Source organism: Pyxicephalus adspersus, chromosome 4 (genome assembly GCF_032062135.1).
Source record: "Pyxicephalus adspersus chromosome 4, UCB_Pads_2.0, whole genome shotgun sequence".
Lineage (NCBI taxonomy): Eukaryota > Metazoa > Chordata > Amphibia > Anura > Pyxicephalidae > Pyxicephalus > Pyxicephalus adspersus.
In genome coordinates, this window is record NC_092861.1 from 153,365,320 (window position 1) to 153,381,038 (window position 15,719).

At 47.8% G+C, this 15,719-nt stretch overlaps 2 protein-coding genes and 1 long non-coding RNA gene across 4 annotated transcripts in view; 1 reads left to right on the plus strand and 2 right to left on the minus strand.

Annotated features, from left to right (window-relative positions):
- Nucleotides 1-619: 619 nt before the first annotated feature.
- HSP90AB1 (heat shock protein 90 alpha family class B member 1) lies at nt 620-8,105 on the minus strand. Its single transcript, XM_072410025.1, has 12 exons — nt 7,955-8,105; nt 6,363-6,509; nt 5,898-6,104; nt 5,655-5,814; nt 5,362-5,495; nt 4,384-4,689; nt 4,108-4,273; nt 3,607-3,797; nt 2,941-3,088; nt 2,552-2,820; nt 1,716-2,049; nt 620-1,257 (listed from the first exon to the last, which is right to left on the minus strand). Exons 2-12 carry the CDS (start codon nt 6,507-6,509, stop codon nt 1,148-1,150), a joined length of 2,172 nt encoding a protein of 723 aa, XP_072266126.1. The 5' UTR covers nt 7,955-8,105; the 3' UTR covers nt 620-1,147.
- Nucleotides 8,106-8,339: 234 nt separating this feature from the next.
- On the plus strand, nt 8,340-12,423 carry LOC140330168 (uncharacterized). Its single transcript, XR_011920654.1, has 2 exons — nt 8,340-8,415; nt 12,054-12,423. It is a non-coding gene; the product is annotated as an uncharacterized lncRNA (long non-coding RNA).
- Nucleotides 12,424-13,836: 1,413 nt separating this feature from the next.
- SLC29A1 (solute carrier family 29 member 1 (Augustine blood group)) overlaps nt 13,837-15,719 on the minus strand; it is a 27,515-nt gene continuing 25,632 nt past the window's right edge. For both annotated transcript variants that reach the window (XM_072410027.1, XM_072410026.1), the window contains exons 11-13: nt 15,547-15,632; nt 14,952-15,151; nt 13,837-14,854 (exon numbers count right to left, since the gene is read on the minus strand). In XM_072410027.1, the coding sequence (XP_072266128.1) occupies nt 14,743-14,854; nt 14,952-15,151; nt 15,547-15,632 (398 nt within the window). In that variant the 3' untranslated portion in view covers nt 13,837-14,742. The remainder of the gene's footprint in view (nt 14,855-14,951; nt 15,152-15,546; nt 15,633-15,719) is intronic.

Sequence of the window (15,719 nt, forward strand, 5' to 3'; positions counted from 1 at the left end):
CAGTGCTGTACAGAGATCACTGAGCTAGTCCCATCAGTCTCTGTACAGAGGAGCTGACACTCTAATGTCCACCCACAGTCACACACTATTTACTATTTTTACTCAGCAGCCCTGTTACTCTGTTTAAGCCCCATCCACCATAAATGTACAACTCACTCATTGCATGAAAAAGTAAAATCCATTTCTTACCCCGTTACACTTATGCTGAGGTCAGTTTATTGGACCTTGGTGGTAATCAGAACCTTGCAGGGCCGAGCACCATTGAGCCGCAGCACAGGCATGTTTGGCAGGATCACTGCAGACAGCATAGATACAAGCCCAGATATTATCTGCTGGAGCAGAGACAGAAGGGATTTCTGAGCCCCTCAAGGTAATGGGGCAACATTTGTGATTTCCAGCAAGAAATCAGACTGAAGCCAAGCTGTGACCACTAATTTTACCCCCAACCCCCCCATATAGCAAAGCACAGACTCCACATGAAGGGTAATAAATAGCAATAAACCCCAGAAGATGCAGAAAATGGTGCGGTTGCTGAATATTTGCATATTTGTATTTTTGCATAGTTATAGCAGCTGGGCCAGCATCCACCTAGACAAGTTTAACATACAGGAAAGCAGGACACTGTAAAAAGGACTTTATTTTGCATAACCTATGTGTTTACGAACAAAAATTACAAAATAAAGTTTGTGAACACAAATCTCAAGTGACTGCAAAAACATGAGCGCTCTGGGACTTCCTGAGGGCATTGTAGGGGCAGCAGACGACTGGGCACGGGTAATAGAGGTGGAAGCGATACAAACACAATGGACAGTCCTTACTCCAGGACCTCTATACTGGCCAGGGGAAGAGCAACATTCCAGCAGCTTATGAATCCAGTCATGTGGGGGTACAAACACCGTGCCAGGCAGAGAGGGGGCCACACATCCAGATACAGTCTGGGTGCACAAAGGGAGCACAGGGGTAAATTACAGCCCCCAACCCACAGGGGGCATACTGCAGTGCAAATTAACCAGGGTGCAGAAAAAGTTTAGCAGCCACTGTCCCTTTACACCCCCAGTTATGGGTAACAATTTCAGTCCAGAGTCTGAGGAGCTCCATGGGAACAGCATTCAGACACAGGGGGTTGGGGGGTACAGAAGGTGGCACATTAATCCACCTCCTCCATGCGGGATGCATCTTCTTCACCCTCCAGAGGGGGGATATCGTCTGGTACAGGGGCACAGGTTTCCTCAAGGGGGGCTTCATCATCATCAATACCTGCAGAAGTAAAACAGATGTCAGACAAAGCAACCAATACATTCCAAACCTACAATAGGGATCAGTGACCTCTGGGTACAGGAGGGGGACCGAGGACAAACTGTGGGATCATTGGAGCACATGGAGATATTCCCAGCCTAGACAGCAAACAAAACTTCTAAACAGCGCCTCCCAGAGGTCTGGAGAAACTCTACACAAAAAAGTGAACTTCAGTTATTCTATATTCGGGGCCACATTGACCCAGTGAGGGACAAATTCTGGCACAAGATGGCAGTTCGCACACTTCGACAATGAAGCAGTTTGGGTTCTGTATGTTCACTGGGCTTTGGTGGTGCTAAATATGCAGAAAATCCTTTTGGTTGCCAGTTTCAGGGGCTAAAAATACTTTTGATTGGCTAAATGTTATTTTGCTGCAGTTTCCTGAATATCTCAGCGTCTACAGTGGCCCTTGTACTCACCCAGGCCTAGTTTGATCATCCTGTAGATACGGTTGGAATGTGTCTGGGGATCGTCCAGGGAGAAGCCGGATGACAGCAGTGCCGTCTCAAAGAGCAGCACCACCAAATCTTTCACAGCTTTGTCGTTCTTGTCAGCCTCAGCTTTCTGCCTCAGGGTCTCCACAATGGGGTGCTCGGGGTTGATCTCAAGGTGTTTCTTGGCCATCATGTAGCCCATGGTGGAGTTATCCCGAAGAGCCTGGGCCTTCATGATACGCTCCATGTTGGCGGTCCAGCCATATGTACTGGTGACAATGCAGCAAGGAGAGGACACCAGGCGGTTGGAAACAGTTACCTGATAAAGATAAATCCATGTTAATGGAAGAGAACTGAACACAAGGTATGGCTCTAAAATTCTCAAGAATCTCTGCACCAGGTTTAAGTCAATCAAACCACCCCACCCAAACATTTAGGTCACAGCACCCATTCCATCTTTGCAATATTCTGAGAACGCCAACATTGCCCAACTGGCATTACAGACTTATGGTGCCCTCTGTACCCTTTGTCCCAGTTTCTGAAGACAAGTCAAAAGATTGAAGCTAGAAAAGGACGACTATAATCACCACCTGTTACCCCCCTGCAGGCACAGCACCCTAGTGTTTTCCCCGGGCCCTTTTAGCTGTGTGCACCACCAGGTACTTCTCAGTCACCACCTGGCTGTTTTGGGTGGTCACAGTACGGGGGCTGCCACTTGCTAAAAGCTTCTTCCCATCCAGTGGGATTCTGGATAGACTTCTGCACCCATTTTGGAAAGTAAACCCCCTACAGATCCCCTTTGTATTACATTGCAGCCTCACCTTTTCTACTTTTTTGTCCAGGATTTCTTTCATCAGTTTGCACAGACCCTCAAACTTGGTTTTGTTCTCCTCCATCTTTTTCTTCTCATCCTCATCTTCAGGAAGCTCCAGGCCTTCCTTGGTTACAGACACCAAAGTCTTTCCATCGAACTCCTTCAGCTGCTGGACACAATATTCATCGATGGGTTCTGTCATGTACACCACCTCGAAGCCACGTTTCCTCACTCGCTCAACAAAGGCAGAGTTGGCTACTTGTTCCTTGCTCTCTCCTACAAATCAGACATAAAATCAGTGTCCCCATCCTCATCTTTCCAACCCCCTATGTCCCCATCCTTCCAGCCCCCCTTCACATGTCCCTATCCTTCCACCCATGTCCCCATCAGTCTTACCAGTGATGTAGTAGATGCTCTTCTGATTCTCCTTCATACGAGAGACGTATTCTGAAAGGGAAGCCATCTCATCTCCAGTCTGAGAAGTGTGATACCTCAGCAGCTCGGACAGCTTCTTCCTGTTTGTGGAGTCTTCATGGATTCCAAGCTGTTGGAAGAAAGATTTTGCCATCAAATTAATACCATGAATATTTCAGATTTTCCCCTATGAGACTAAAAATATGCCAAAAATAAAAATGTTCATATTGATGGTTCTTAATGGCAAAAATGGCCAACACATCCCAGCACCCACCCTGCCCCAATACACCCCTGTTCTAATGCAAACAGTACACCACCTAGTGGAAGATTGATGCAAAACTCCTATCTCCTTGATGAGTAAATGTCAGTCTGGAGGAGGGGGTGTTACTAAAACCACTGCAGGTAATGCCCAAATACTGGAGCTTTATGACTAAACATGAAATCAGTTTGTGGATGAAGACGGCAAACCAAGGACAGTCAGGCTGGGGAGTTCAGGATTTTGACTTTAGCTCCCTCAAAGTTTCAGTATGGGAGAGGATTCTGTACAACTGTGCAAGACTAAGGGAAGCTTTATTTAGTTCCGACTATAGACTATTACATGGAGATTTAAGCCTCCGGTATTGTTGCCACTTCTTCCCTTTAGCTCACCTTTAGATTCTTGGAGAAAGCCTCATAGAACTTCTTGTAGTTCTCCTTGTCCTCAGCGAGCTCAGAGAAGAGCTCCAGACATTTCTTCACAATGTTCTTACGAATGACCTTCAGGATTTTACTCTGCTGCAGCATTTCTCTGGAGATGTTCAGGGGAAGATCCTCAGAGTCCACCACACCACGGATGAAATCTGACAGATAGAGATGTTTATTAGCATTGACTGAGGACTAAAATTACCAAATGTAAAATTTAAAGCACAACCTGAGCCAAGAGACTAATTTATAAAATCTTCACAATTAAAGTTTACAAATTGGAATCCTAGTGCTTTACTCTGACCATGCATGTTCCAGGACTGTAACTTTATACAATAAACCTGAACATGCATTAACAAATCAGGTGCCACAAGGTTGCTCCGGGTTGATATCCCCAGCAGACGGATTAATAGGGATAACCCAGGGCATAGAGAAGCTGCGACACCCAGCAGATGACTGAACACTTACTCAGGTACTCCGGGATCAGCTCATCACAACTGTCCATGATGAACACTCTGCGCACATAAAGCTTGATGTTGTTCTTTTTCTTCTTGTTCTCAAACAGATCAAAGGGAGCGCGGCGAGGAATGAAAAGCAGAGCACGGAACTCCAACTGACCCTCCACAGAGAAGTGCTGGGGAAAGATAATGAAGAGTTAGAATATGAAGAGGGAGGTAGCACATTGCTGGATATTATGATACCTGGGTACAGGGGGGAAGGGACCCCATTATACAGGTGTCTCACCTTTACAGCCAGGTGGTCCTCCCAGTCATTGGTCAGGCTCTTGTAGAACTCTCCATACTCTTCCTGGCTGATATCATCGGGGTTGCGGGTCCAGATGGGTTTGGTTTTGTTCAGCTCCTCCTGGTCGATGTATTTCTCTTTGATTTTTTTGGTCTTTTTCTTTTTGTCTTTTGCCTCCTCTTCCTCATCTGAACCAACATCTTCTATCTTGGGTTTATCTTCAGTGGCTTCTTCATCCTTTTTCTCTTCTTCCTTCTCCTCCTCAGCTTCATCATCACTGATTTCTTTGTCTCTTTCCTTCTCCAGCTGCCAGAAGAACAGAAATCATCAATACAGATATAATAAAACTGACAGCCGCATGTTTATAGAATGGAGGGGGGTCATGGCAGGGGAATGAGAACTCAATGTCCTTTAGTTGTTTGCAGGAAACCCTCAACTTTCAAATGTGGAAGGAAGAGTTCCCAAAAATTCCAGGTAATAGGTCATTTCCAATTTATGCCCCAGAAGTTTACGCCTGCAATCAGCAGCCACCCTGGGCCTCACGTCCCTGTGCTATATGAAGTCCTCATCTATGGAATATTCCTGGGGCAGACTGTTCTATATGAAAGAAATTTGATTGCCCCGGATAAACCCTCCTATGCAGAGTTCAGATAGAGGGGTAACACCTATATGTTACAAAATACAACACCCCCCCCCCCCCCCACCAGGTACATTGTGTGCAGATATATCAACCACTAGAAAGTCTGGGGACTAAAAGAACCCTGGGGACAGCAAGGGGGGGGGGGTGTGTGTAGGGAAAGAGGAACCCTGCATCTATAATTGATTAGGAGTAATATTTAGGGGCCATGGTAACTGTTGTATGATTCACCATTCTATGAATTGTTTTGGTGATTTGCTGTCTGCACTTTGTAGAAATCAGAAATATTTCTGAGTATATAAAACCAGATACATGGGTGTCCTCTCCGCAGAGATACTCACATAGAGGGTGATGGGATATCCAATGAACTGGGAGTGCTTCTTCACCACCTCCTTTACCCTCTTCTCCTCCAGGTACTCTGTCTGGTCCTCTTTCAGGTGCAGGATGACTTTGGTGCCACGGCCGATGGGTTCACCTGGACAGGGAAGGGGAAGGTTAATCTCAGGCTGGAGGATTACAAGTGATGGCAAAGCTGAGGAATTGCTCCAATGGGAAGCTGGGAAGCATTGCAGCCCCCCATTACCATATTCTTGTCACCCCTCCCCCAAGGTTTATATGTTGCCACTGTACTCACCGTGATCAATTTTGACCGTGAAGGAGCCTCCGGCGGAGGATTCCCAGGCGTACTGCTCATCATCATTGTGTTTTGTGATCACGACAACCTTCTCTGCCACCAGGTAAGCAGAATAGAAACCAACACCGAACTGACCAATCATGGAGATGTCTGCTCCAGCCTATAGGAGATCAGATATGGTTTATAAGACCGTCACATGATGGATGCAGCCAATCACATTCAGACAATGTAATCCCTGGTTACCTGCAGAGCCTCCATGAAGGCCTTGGTGCCAGACTTGGCGATGGTTCCCAGGTTGTTGATGAGGTCGGCCTTTGTCATACCAATGCCGGTATCCACCAAGGTCAGAGTGCGCTCGTGGCGGTTGGGGATGATGTCGATTTTCAGCTCCTTTCCACTGTCCAGCTTGGAGGGATCAGTGAGGCTCTCATAGCGGATCTTGTCCAGGGCCTGAAACAAGACGACACATTGATGAAGTGGTGGCCAATGGGGGCCCAACATACAGAGGAGGGTGGACTAGCCGACCGCCACCACACAGGAGGTAGATTATCCAAACCCCCCCACCACAACAGGGAGCAGACTACCCCACCGCCCCCCACCCCCAATCACAACAGGGGCAGACTACCCGACCGCCCCCCACCCCCAATCACAACAGGGGCAGACTACCCGACCGCCCCCCACCCCCAATCACAACAGGGGCAGACTTACATCGGAGGCATTGGAGATCAGCTCTCGCAGGAAGATCTCTTTGTTGGAGTAGAAGGTGTTGATGATCAGAGACATCAGCTGAGCAATCTCAGCCTGGAAGGCGAAGGTCTCCACCTCCTCCTCCCCATGATGAACTTCTTCTGGCATCTGAGGAAAGAAACGATTTTAGCAACTCAAAACGTTGTCATGATGACCCCTGAACCCAGACTCCCGACACCCCCTCTGCAGAGTACCCAGACTCTGCCCCCCCCCAGAGAAGCCAAAACCCAAATTTCTACCCCCCCCCCCAGAGTACCCCAGACTCTGCCCCTCCAAGGCATAAAGGAAAGTGAAAGTAACAATCAGGGACCAGGAGGAGTCTCCGCCTTCTAATGGAAGAGCCAATAGGAAAACACATCAACTAATACAGAAGACTGATTGGTGGAAGATGAAGAATCTCAGAGATCTCAGAATGATTTTAGATTCTGGGCCACCTCAGTGCTAGCTTTTAATCTCATTGGCTGATCCATAAATGTCATGAATGATCCATGGCTGACCCACTGAGGGTTGAAGACCCCAAAAGCCTGCAGCAGTGAACACCGAGTATCGGGGACCCAGCCAGATAAGTTTGTATAGAATTTGTGTCACCCATTGAGAACCGGTCAGCATGGAGTACACACAGAGGGGCAGTATCCCTCCACCCCCATAAAGAGGACCGGTCATGGTCACCCAACACCAGTGGACCCCCCCAACTTCCTATTAAATGATGACAATGCACTGACACCAATAGGCGGCAGCCTCTGTTACCATGCCAACAGGAGTTGCTGCAGGAGACCGGTGTAAGCCGCATCTGAATAATGATTGGTGTAATCCCAGCCATCTGCGCCACAGCCGCCATTGTTGTGGGACAGCTGGGGGGGTCCGGTGATGGGGGAGGCGGCTCATCTGCATACAGTGATGGCGGAGAGGCGGGAACAGCAACGGAGGGTGCAGAGTCACTGCAGGAGGACGGGGGAGGGGAAACTGGAGGGGCCAAGGACAATGACAGGAGGATGCAGGGGCCCAAGAGACCTCCAGGGACCCAAGACCCTGCATACAGCACCATTATACTATTACCAGAAATGGCTGCATGGATCACCCGGCTCCCCCAAGATACAATCTCCCCTTTATATCCTCACACCGGCAGAATATAAAATTACCTACAAAAAGCCAAACAAATATACCATCATCACCCCCTACACAAGGGGGCACCACAAGTCACCAGACCATCCACCAATCAGATAACTGCAGCCTCGGGGTCCTCCCATGAACCCAGCAGAGGATCACCACCCCTGCCCCACCTAATGACAACAGCTGTCACCAATAGCAACTACAGGGCCAGGGATGTTGGCCGGTTGCTAAGGGCAACCGCTAACCTCCCAGGGCCCAGGCCACTGCTGTCACATGGAATGACGTCACTGTACAACATGGCGGCCACAAAACACGTGCCCCCTCCCCCTCCCTGGCTTCTAGAAGCTTCCAACATCCCCCAAACTCTTCTTTTATTCCTCCTGCTCAGTTCTATATCCCTCCGCAACAAGCTTCTGATGGTGTGGCCCCCGGGGGCCCCGTACCTTGATGGCTGGAGACTACGATACACCGTCTGACAGACCGACCAAATGAATGAAGGGGCTGCGAAACTGAGCCGGCGCCTTATATATCCGGGCGGAGCACAGCCTCGTATCCCTCCGCCCTCCCGCACAGTCATTACACATGGGAGGGCGGGAATGAGCGCGGCAGCCGGCACTACATCATCCAGCCCGCTGATTGGCTCGGCGTGTAAGTGGCGGAGCTACGTACTGAGGGAGGTCCCGCCTCCTACACAAAGAATCGAGAATACTTCCTGCCTGTCATACCTAGGGGTGGGGCACATTGCTCGGGTTACCCCGCCCCTCGAGGTTATAAGGCGGGGCTTCATAACAGACAGATCCGCCCCCAAGCCCTATATACCAGAAAAAGGGCGGAGATTGTTTTCCTGCCTGTCATATGTGGGCGAGACATAAAGGTGAATCGCCCCGCCCCCGGTGTCACCAAGGTGAGGTTCGCTGTCATCTTCATCCTCTGTCACCTCCATTGTCTGTCCTGGGGGGGGGAGGGGTATAGAAATAATTATAACCCTAAAAATGTCATTTGTAAAACTTTTAAATCTGCAGCATTCCTGGTGATCCTGCCATGAAAGTCCTTGTTCAGGCACTTCCTTTTATAGGATGACGATTTCCTGACTGCTCATGCGTTGTCACCTCCATTGTACGCCAAAGCCTCGGCCTTCTGTGTATGGCTGTTATGTGTGTCACATGACTAGATGCCCCAATCAGATCGGACGGGACAATGAATTGTGATTGCAGCGATCGTTTGATGATCTCCAGGCCAACCGTCCAATCAGATCCCTCCCAGCACTGATAACCCCACCCACTGACCAATACAATCCAGGAATAATAATGGCGGCTTTGGTTGGGTGATCGCTGATCTCATTGGGACGTGTGCGGCCAATCAGCCAATCATTGGAATCTGCCAGTCGGTCGGTTTGGTTTCATTGGTCGGCCGCCATCAGACCATGAAAGTCATCAATTGGTTACCAAGGGAGCCAATCACATTGTATCTGCCTCATTCAGATTGTACTGTGTATGGGGAGATTATTATTATCTAGTATTTATATAGCACCAACATAGTACACAGCGCTGTACAAAGTCCATAGTCATGTGACCTCTGAAGAGTCCTCTCTATGGCAGTGGAGGATGGGGGAGGGGTTGGGGTAGTTAGGGAGGTTTTAGGGCCTAGGGTAGGTATGTGGGGGGGTTTGAGGTAGATGGTAAAGGGGTAGGTAGGGTCTGGGGTGGTTGGGGTTAAGTAGGGGCAGGTGGGGTAGATGGTAGAAGGGCAGGTGGGGGTTAGGGTAGTTGAGGTGGAGGAGGGATTGGGGCCGGGTGTAGATAGGGGTGAGGGTAATTAGGGTAGATAGGGGTGGGGGTAGTTGGGGGAGGGGTGTTTTTGTTGTTTCTTTTCCCAATAAAATAGAAAGCGATTAAATCTCTGCCGATAGGAAACGATTGTACGATTACTCTACAGACGATTGGGCGATAAGAAACAGAACCGACTGTGGCCAATCCAATCAGATTCATTGTCCCGAATGATCAACTTGATTTAATAATTTTCCAATCAGATTACAGTGTGTGTGGCCCCTCCCTCTCTATGATTACAGGCCCCGCCTCCGAGGTTTCCCAAGTGATTGGTTCATTAACGATGATTCCGATTTACAGATCGATAATTTGGATGAATTTGGTCTGTAGGCCGCACAATGCTGGGGGCGGGGCACAGTGAGGGAGGGGCTTTTGATATTCCATGATCCGGGTATTTTCCCGGAAGGATCTGCGCTCTCTCCAATCGTTCTGCGTCACATTCCCGTTTCGTTTCCCAAATACTGGCGTCGTGCCCATCGTATCATATTTCGGGGTCAGATATTATTGGCTGACAATGTGACAATTTATTGACCAATCGACCAATAACAATCGTCCAATCACAGCTCTGTACAATCGGTGACCCTTCATCCAATCATGCCATACATTATCAGACCAGGATTGGGTGGAGATTGATGAACTACAAGTCCCAGCAGTCCCATGACATTGGATTATTCTGTATATGGGGGAGGGGGAATAAAATGTCACACTATAGGGAATCTGTGCGGAGTCACCCGGCATTTATAGGGTTAAAGGAAACAAAAGATCGGGAAGGGGGGACTATTTGTCGGAGTGGAAGCAGATGGCAGTGATATGACTTTCCTTCTAGTGCTTTCCATGCCGCTCCACCCCCTTCCTACATAACCCCTCCTCCATCTCGGCCCCCTCTTCTAATCTTCCCTTTCCCTAATCCCACCCCTTAGTGTATAACCACGCCCCTCCGTTCATTTCCCCTCCTCTATCCCAGCCCCTGATCTAATTTCCCCTTCCTAATCCCACCCCTCAATATGTAACCCCGCCCCCTCTGCGGCTCCTTTATCCCCGCCCCCTCATGTCCTCATCTGCATATGGCTCGGTAATGATCGTTTTGTGCGAATCTGAAGATCTCCATCCATGGCGGAAGTTCTGGCGGTAACACAAACTTCGCTCCTTCAGCATTTTCCATGTTTCCTTGGTATAGTGAAGAACAATCCACCGGTTCCAGAGGCTGATGCATGAGACCTGATTTATTAATAAAGAGGATTTATACTGCGCTGCATAATATGTTGGCGCTATATAAATCCTGTTTATGAATCCTGAACCATTCCAGGTTTGCTGTATCACCCAGGTTGAGTGGTGCACATGTATCTTCTCCTGTGTTGGGTCTGGGCACCCTCTGGCATCCTGCAGCCTCTCACCTGGAGGTTCGGATGGCCCAGTAAATGGTTCTTTCAGGTGAAATATTCTTACAGCAATTATTTTTCTTGATGCAAAGCAATGATGGGTTCAAAAAAACTGCCGCTGATAGAAATCTACCTGAGGGGGCGTGTACAAGTGGGCGTGTCAAATGTCAAGGGGCGTGTACAGTGACGTCATAGCACAGTGTGATGGATGTGTAAAGGCTGCTTGTCATATTCTGCAGCCTAACATCTCTGTGTGTACAAACCTTCAGATCTCCTGAACACTATGTTATAACGACTTGAAATTTTCCGGGTACACAGGGGACCCTCATAGCTAGGCGAATCCCACATTTCTCTCCCCACCTTCAAAAAAATTTAAGAAATGAGGGTTTAGGTTTAAAAAACAGTGAAAATTGATCATTAGGGTTGCTTTTTCAAAAGACAAAGATGAAAATGGGCAATCCTGGGGCCACAAAGCAAGGAGCATTGGGGTGCAGCCCCTAAATTTATACCTACCCAACACAAAACTTTACCTGACATACTACGCTGCCCTATTTTGAACACCAATTTCTCTGGAACAGGGAGATGTACAAAACCAAAAACGTAGGTGTAAGTGGGGGACACCTGTGAATACCACCCCCTAAAATTTCATCACTATGGCATCGTCAGAACATAAAACTCATCCAAAAGCCCATCAAATCGAGCTGCCCTGTTACAAGTTGCTGTCCAGGGCAATTATAGGGATTTAAGCAGACAAGCAGTAATGTGTAACAGGACAGGTGCAGTATGACAGGGAAAGTTTTGTGACAGGTATAAATTTAGGGGTCACAACCCCAATGCTCCTTGCTATGTAAGTGGCCCCAATTTTTATTTTTAATTTGAAGTTATGACATACTGTTGAGCATGAAGCATGCTGGAGATCCCAACATAGGGGAGTATGGGGGATGCTGGGGAACCCAGGACAGGGGAGTATGGGGATGCTGGAGAACCCAGGACAGGGGAGTATGGGGGATGCTGAAGAACCCAGGGCAGGGGAGTATGGGGGTTTCTGGAGAAATCAGGAAAGGGGAGTATGGGGTATGCTGGGGAACCCAGGACAGGGGAGTATGGGGGATGCTGGGGAACCCAGGACAGGGGAGTATGGAGGATGCTGGAGAAATCAGGAAATCAGGAAAGGGGAGTATGGGGGATGCTGGAGACCCCAGGACTGGGGAGTACGGGGGATGCTGGAGAAATCAGGAAAGGGGAGTATGGGGGATGGGTGGGTACCAGTGGCACTGGTGGGTTGAAGGGTAAAATAAAGGAGTTCTACCCCATTGTCTCTTTCCTTTTACCTATAGGCTACAATGGGGCTCCAGAGCAAGATCTGCTAAGATTGGAAGAAAGGACATTTATGGCCTCCTCTGTGCTTGGTGCACCCCAACCGCACCCAAATTGCTTGCATCACCAAAAAAAATGGTGTAGAGATCGATGAACACCGGCTACATTGTATACGAGAGATCGGTTGCCGGCCTGGAGGAGCCCTTTTTGGAGAATGAGGTGACTGAAAGCTACAGAGCAACCAAAATGTCCAAAATTCCTCACAGACAATAACAAATTCTCTGTCTCAGTATTAAAGTGGATCTCTCACTGGATATAAACTCACCCCCTATACAAACTTATGGCTAAAATATGAAATAAATCTCTTACAGCATAACAAAATATATAAAATGTTCACAAATCACACGTCAGTACTCAATGTGAACACAAGGTGGCAGCATATTGATTCTGAACTTTTCACTGATTGTAGACCCACAAAGGATGGCCCAATTTGTCCCCATAACTCCTCCTTCACCGTTATCATCACCCCTTATATCAGGTACCAGTATAACTTCCCAGGATTTTACCAGCTTGGGCCCCTTTCACTGGTGGGGACCCCTTTACATCATCAGCTAGAAATAAGGGGTCCCCTTAAATTGGTGGTCAGTGTACAAGGGCCCTGCACATTGGTAGTGAGCAGATAATTTCCCTTTACATTATCAGCCAGTGGAGGAGGGTCGTCTGACATTGATGGTGAATGGAACAAGGGCCCCTCATATTGGCGGGCAATGGGCCCTTTCCTGCCACTGAAAGAAGAGGCACCAACCAAGCTCTGACAAACATCGTGTTCATTCTATGCTCACGCATTCGTATGTCCGGGTGACGGTGATCTCACGTAATAATCGCTGCACAAATCATTTTGTGATATAAAATCCCTTCTATCCCTCTCCAGACAGCAATAATCTCTACAAATGTCCAGCAGTTGCTGCTTGGAGACACCAACTGTCTATAGGGGCCCCGGGGCTAAAAATGGGCTTCCCGATGGAATATGGCATCCCTGGAAATATTGCAAGGTTTACTGCACTGGGATCTCTGTTCATCTCTGATTGGATGTTATATATTAGGGGCTATATTTATAAATGATTCCCCTGGTAATTCACTGATAATTTTCATTTATATTGATAGCTTCTTAGATTGTAAGCTCTTCTGGACAAGGCCCTCTCCTTCTCCTGTGTCACTGTCTGTATCTGTCTGTAATTTCAACCCCTATTTGATGTACAGCGCTGCATAATATGTTGGCACTATATAAATCCTGTTTATTATTAATAATATTAATATTAGCATTTCCTATACTATAGCTGTGCACTTTTGAGATTGGCCACTAGATGGCAGAACGAGTCATTGTTCGACCATCTGCCAGCCAATTTCAGACGAATTCACAGGGGAATCATTTATAAATAAAGCCCTTTGTGTCATAGGTGGGGAGAGGGGTATTAGGTTACAACCATGGGGTGTTATTATGGTCATAGTAAAGGGAAATCCTTCCACCTGGTACATTTTGTAAGACCCCATCAATCCGCTGTCACTTTGCTCGGCTGGTGGCTCTCAGTCCTGACCACCACCCCCCGGGACCCACCGACAATCAGAAACCAGAGCCAATCATTGCGGCCCAATGACATAATAAACATCGACAGATTGGTGGCTTCCTTAGCAAAAAAGACATTCAGCCTGCGGTTTACAAAGCAACCTAAAGATGGCAGTGTTCTCCTGTTTAATACTGCAATTCTCAGATACAATTACAGGATTATTGAAATACAAATAATAGAAAATGTAAAAGTTTGTTTTATTTTTACACATTTGTCAGCCTATAGTAATAATAATAAAAAATCAGAGCAGTTTTTATATTAAATTAAAACAGCGAGCCGAGTAAAAACTTTGTGAAACGTCCTTTAGGAAATGTTATATATTTATACAATTCAGTCATAGCGTTATCACCAAGGCAATAGCTGACGCTGCGATATTTAGGGGTTGCACCGAGGGCATCAATCACCCATGAAAGGCTGAACAAAACTAGAGTATCGCTTTAATTCCCCTCCCCCCACCCCTCTCATTTCCTTTGGGCCTTCATTAAATTGTAAATCTAAGTAAAAACCCTGCAGGGGGTCTTGTATGTACACAAGGATAAAACAACAAGAAATGCATCTCACGCACAAGCCAATAATTGGAAATCGTTCCACGTTCTGCAAAAGTCGTTAATTTTGTAATAAAAAATGACAAATATCCTTTTCCTCAATGAAATATAAAATGCAGCAAATTGTCCCAGTGACGAATCCTCACCAAATTCTGATCCTAATCCATCGAAATAGAGAATTCTGTAATGATGCATAAAATGCGATATTGGTGGAGGCAGCTGCCACGGCATGCAGGTCACATGACACTGGGGCTCCTCCCACATTCACTGCATTGGCACCCCTAATATAACGGAAATAGATTGCAGTCAGTGCAGAATATTATGCGGCCGTTCTGTGCACCGGGTCCCAGGTGGATAGAATGCGTCCTCATTGTCCAAGCAGGATGAGGCCAAGGAGCAATGGTGGTGGAGTCAGGGGCCCCAATAGTGTGGAGGGGCCAATCCTTGCTAAGGGATGGGATTGGAGAACTTTGCCTGGTAGGTGCATTGTACACACGAGGTAGCACTGAGGGACTTCACTGGGTATTGGAGGGGGAACATCAGACCAAAATCCTCAGAGGGAAGGAGAAGGCAGCGCCGAGGGCCAGACCCAGGGACAGGAAGAACGCCATGATGGCCCCGGCTGTCTCTGCCTCATATCCATCCACCTTCCTGCAAAGACAAGACAGAGACGTCAGGGGGTGAGAGGCCCAGCCACTAGGGGCAAAACTGATGGGTGACACAACATGTGGGGCAGATCGGTACTCACTTGGGCCCAAAGCACATACACAGACTGGCCAGATATCCATTGGACAGAGCGAAGACGATCATGATGCAGATGTACCAGGCGTCATGTGACAGTAGGACGGGTAGGTACTGGCGGGGCATTACGTTACACAGCATGAAGAGGGGCAGGAAGATGAGCCGAGCCGCCACCATGATGGGGAGCCATTTACTGTCCTTCCCGGGCTGCGGAGAAAACAACATCATCACCGTCATCAGATTGCTTCCAGCTGCTATTTCATTGGTGCTAAAGCCCGTCCAATCAGACGCTCAGCTGCTCCCACTGAACAGGAGAATAGCTGATGGGCGGAGCTTAGCAACACCTTCAGATAGAAAGCCAATCAGATGGGCAGAGTTTAGTCAGATCCCTGGATAGAAAGCCAATCGGAGGGGAGCACTGCGGTAATAAGGATCATTTTGTGATAATTCAAATCTTACAATCTGATTGTACAATCTAAGCAGGACTACAGATTTAAGAGAACCTGTCACCAGATGAATGTAAAGAGCGCTGAATATCATGCACATTCACTTTATAAATGGGGAGCGTCATTCACCAATATGGTCGCCATGGCCATACTCACCCACATGCACACGGCTGTCAGACTTCGTCCGGCCCAATCGAGAAGGTTGAAGATGAGGAAACAGGAGACGGGGATGAAGTACATTCCTATGGACAGAGAGAATTATACAGAGATTCGGGGTATAACCCCCACTATCCCCCCTGTGACCTCCCAGCCCAGCCAGGGATTGCTAG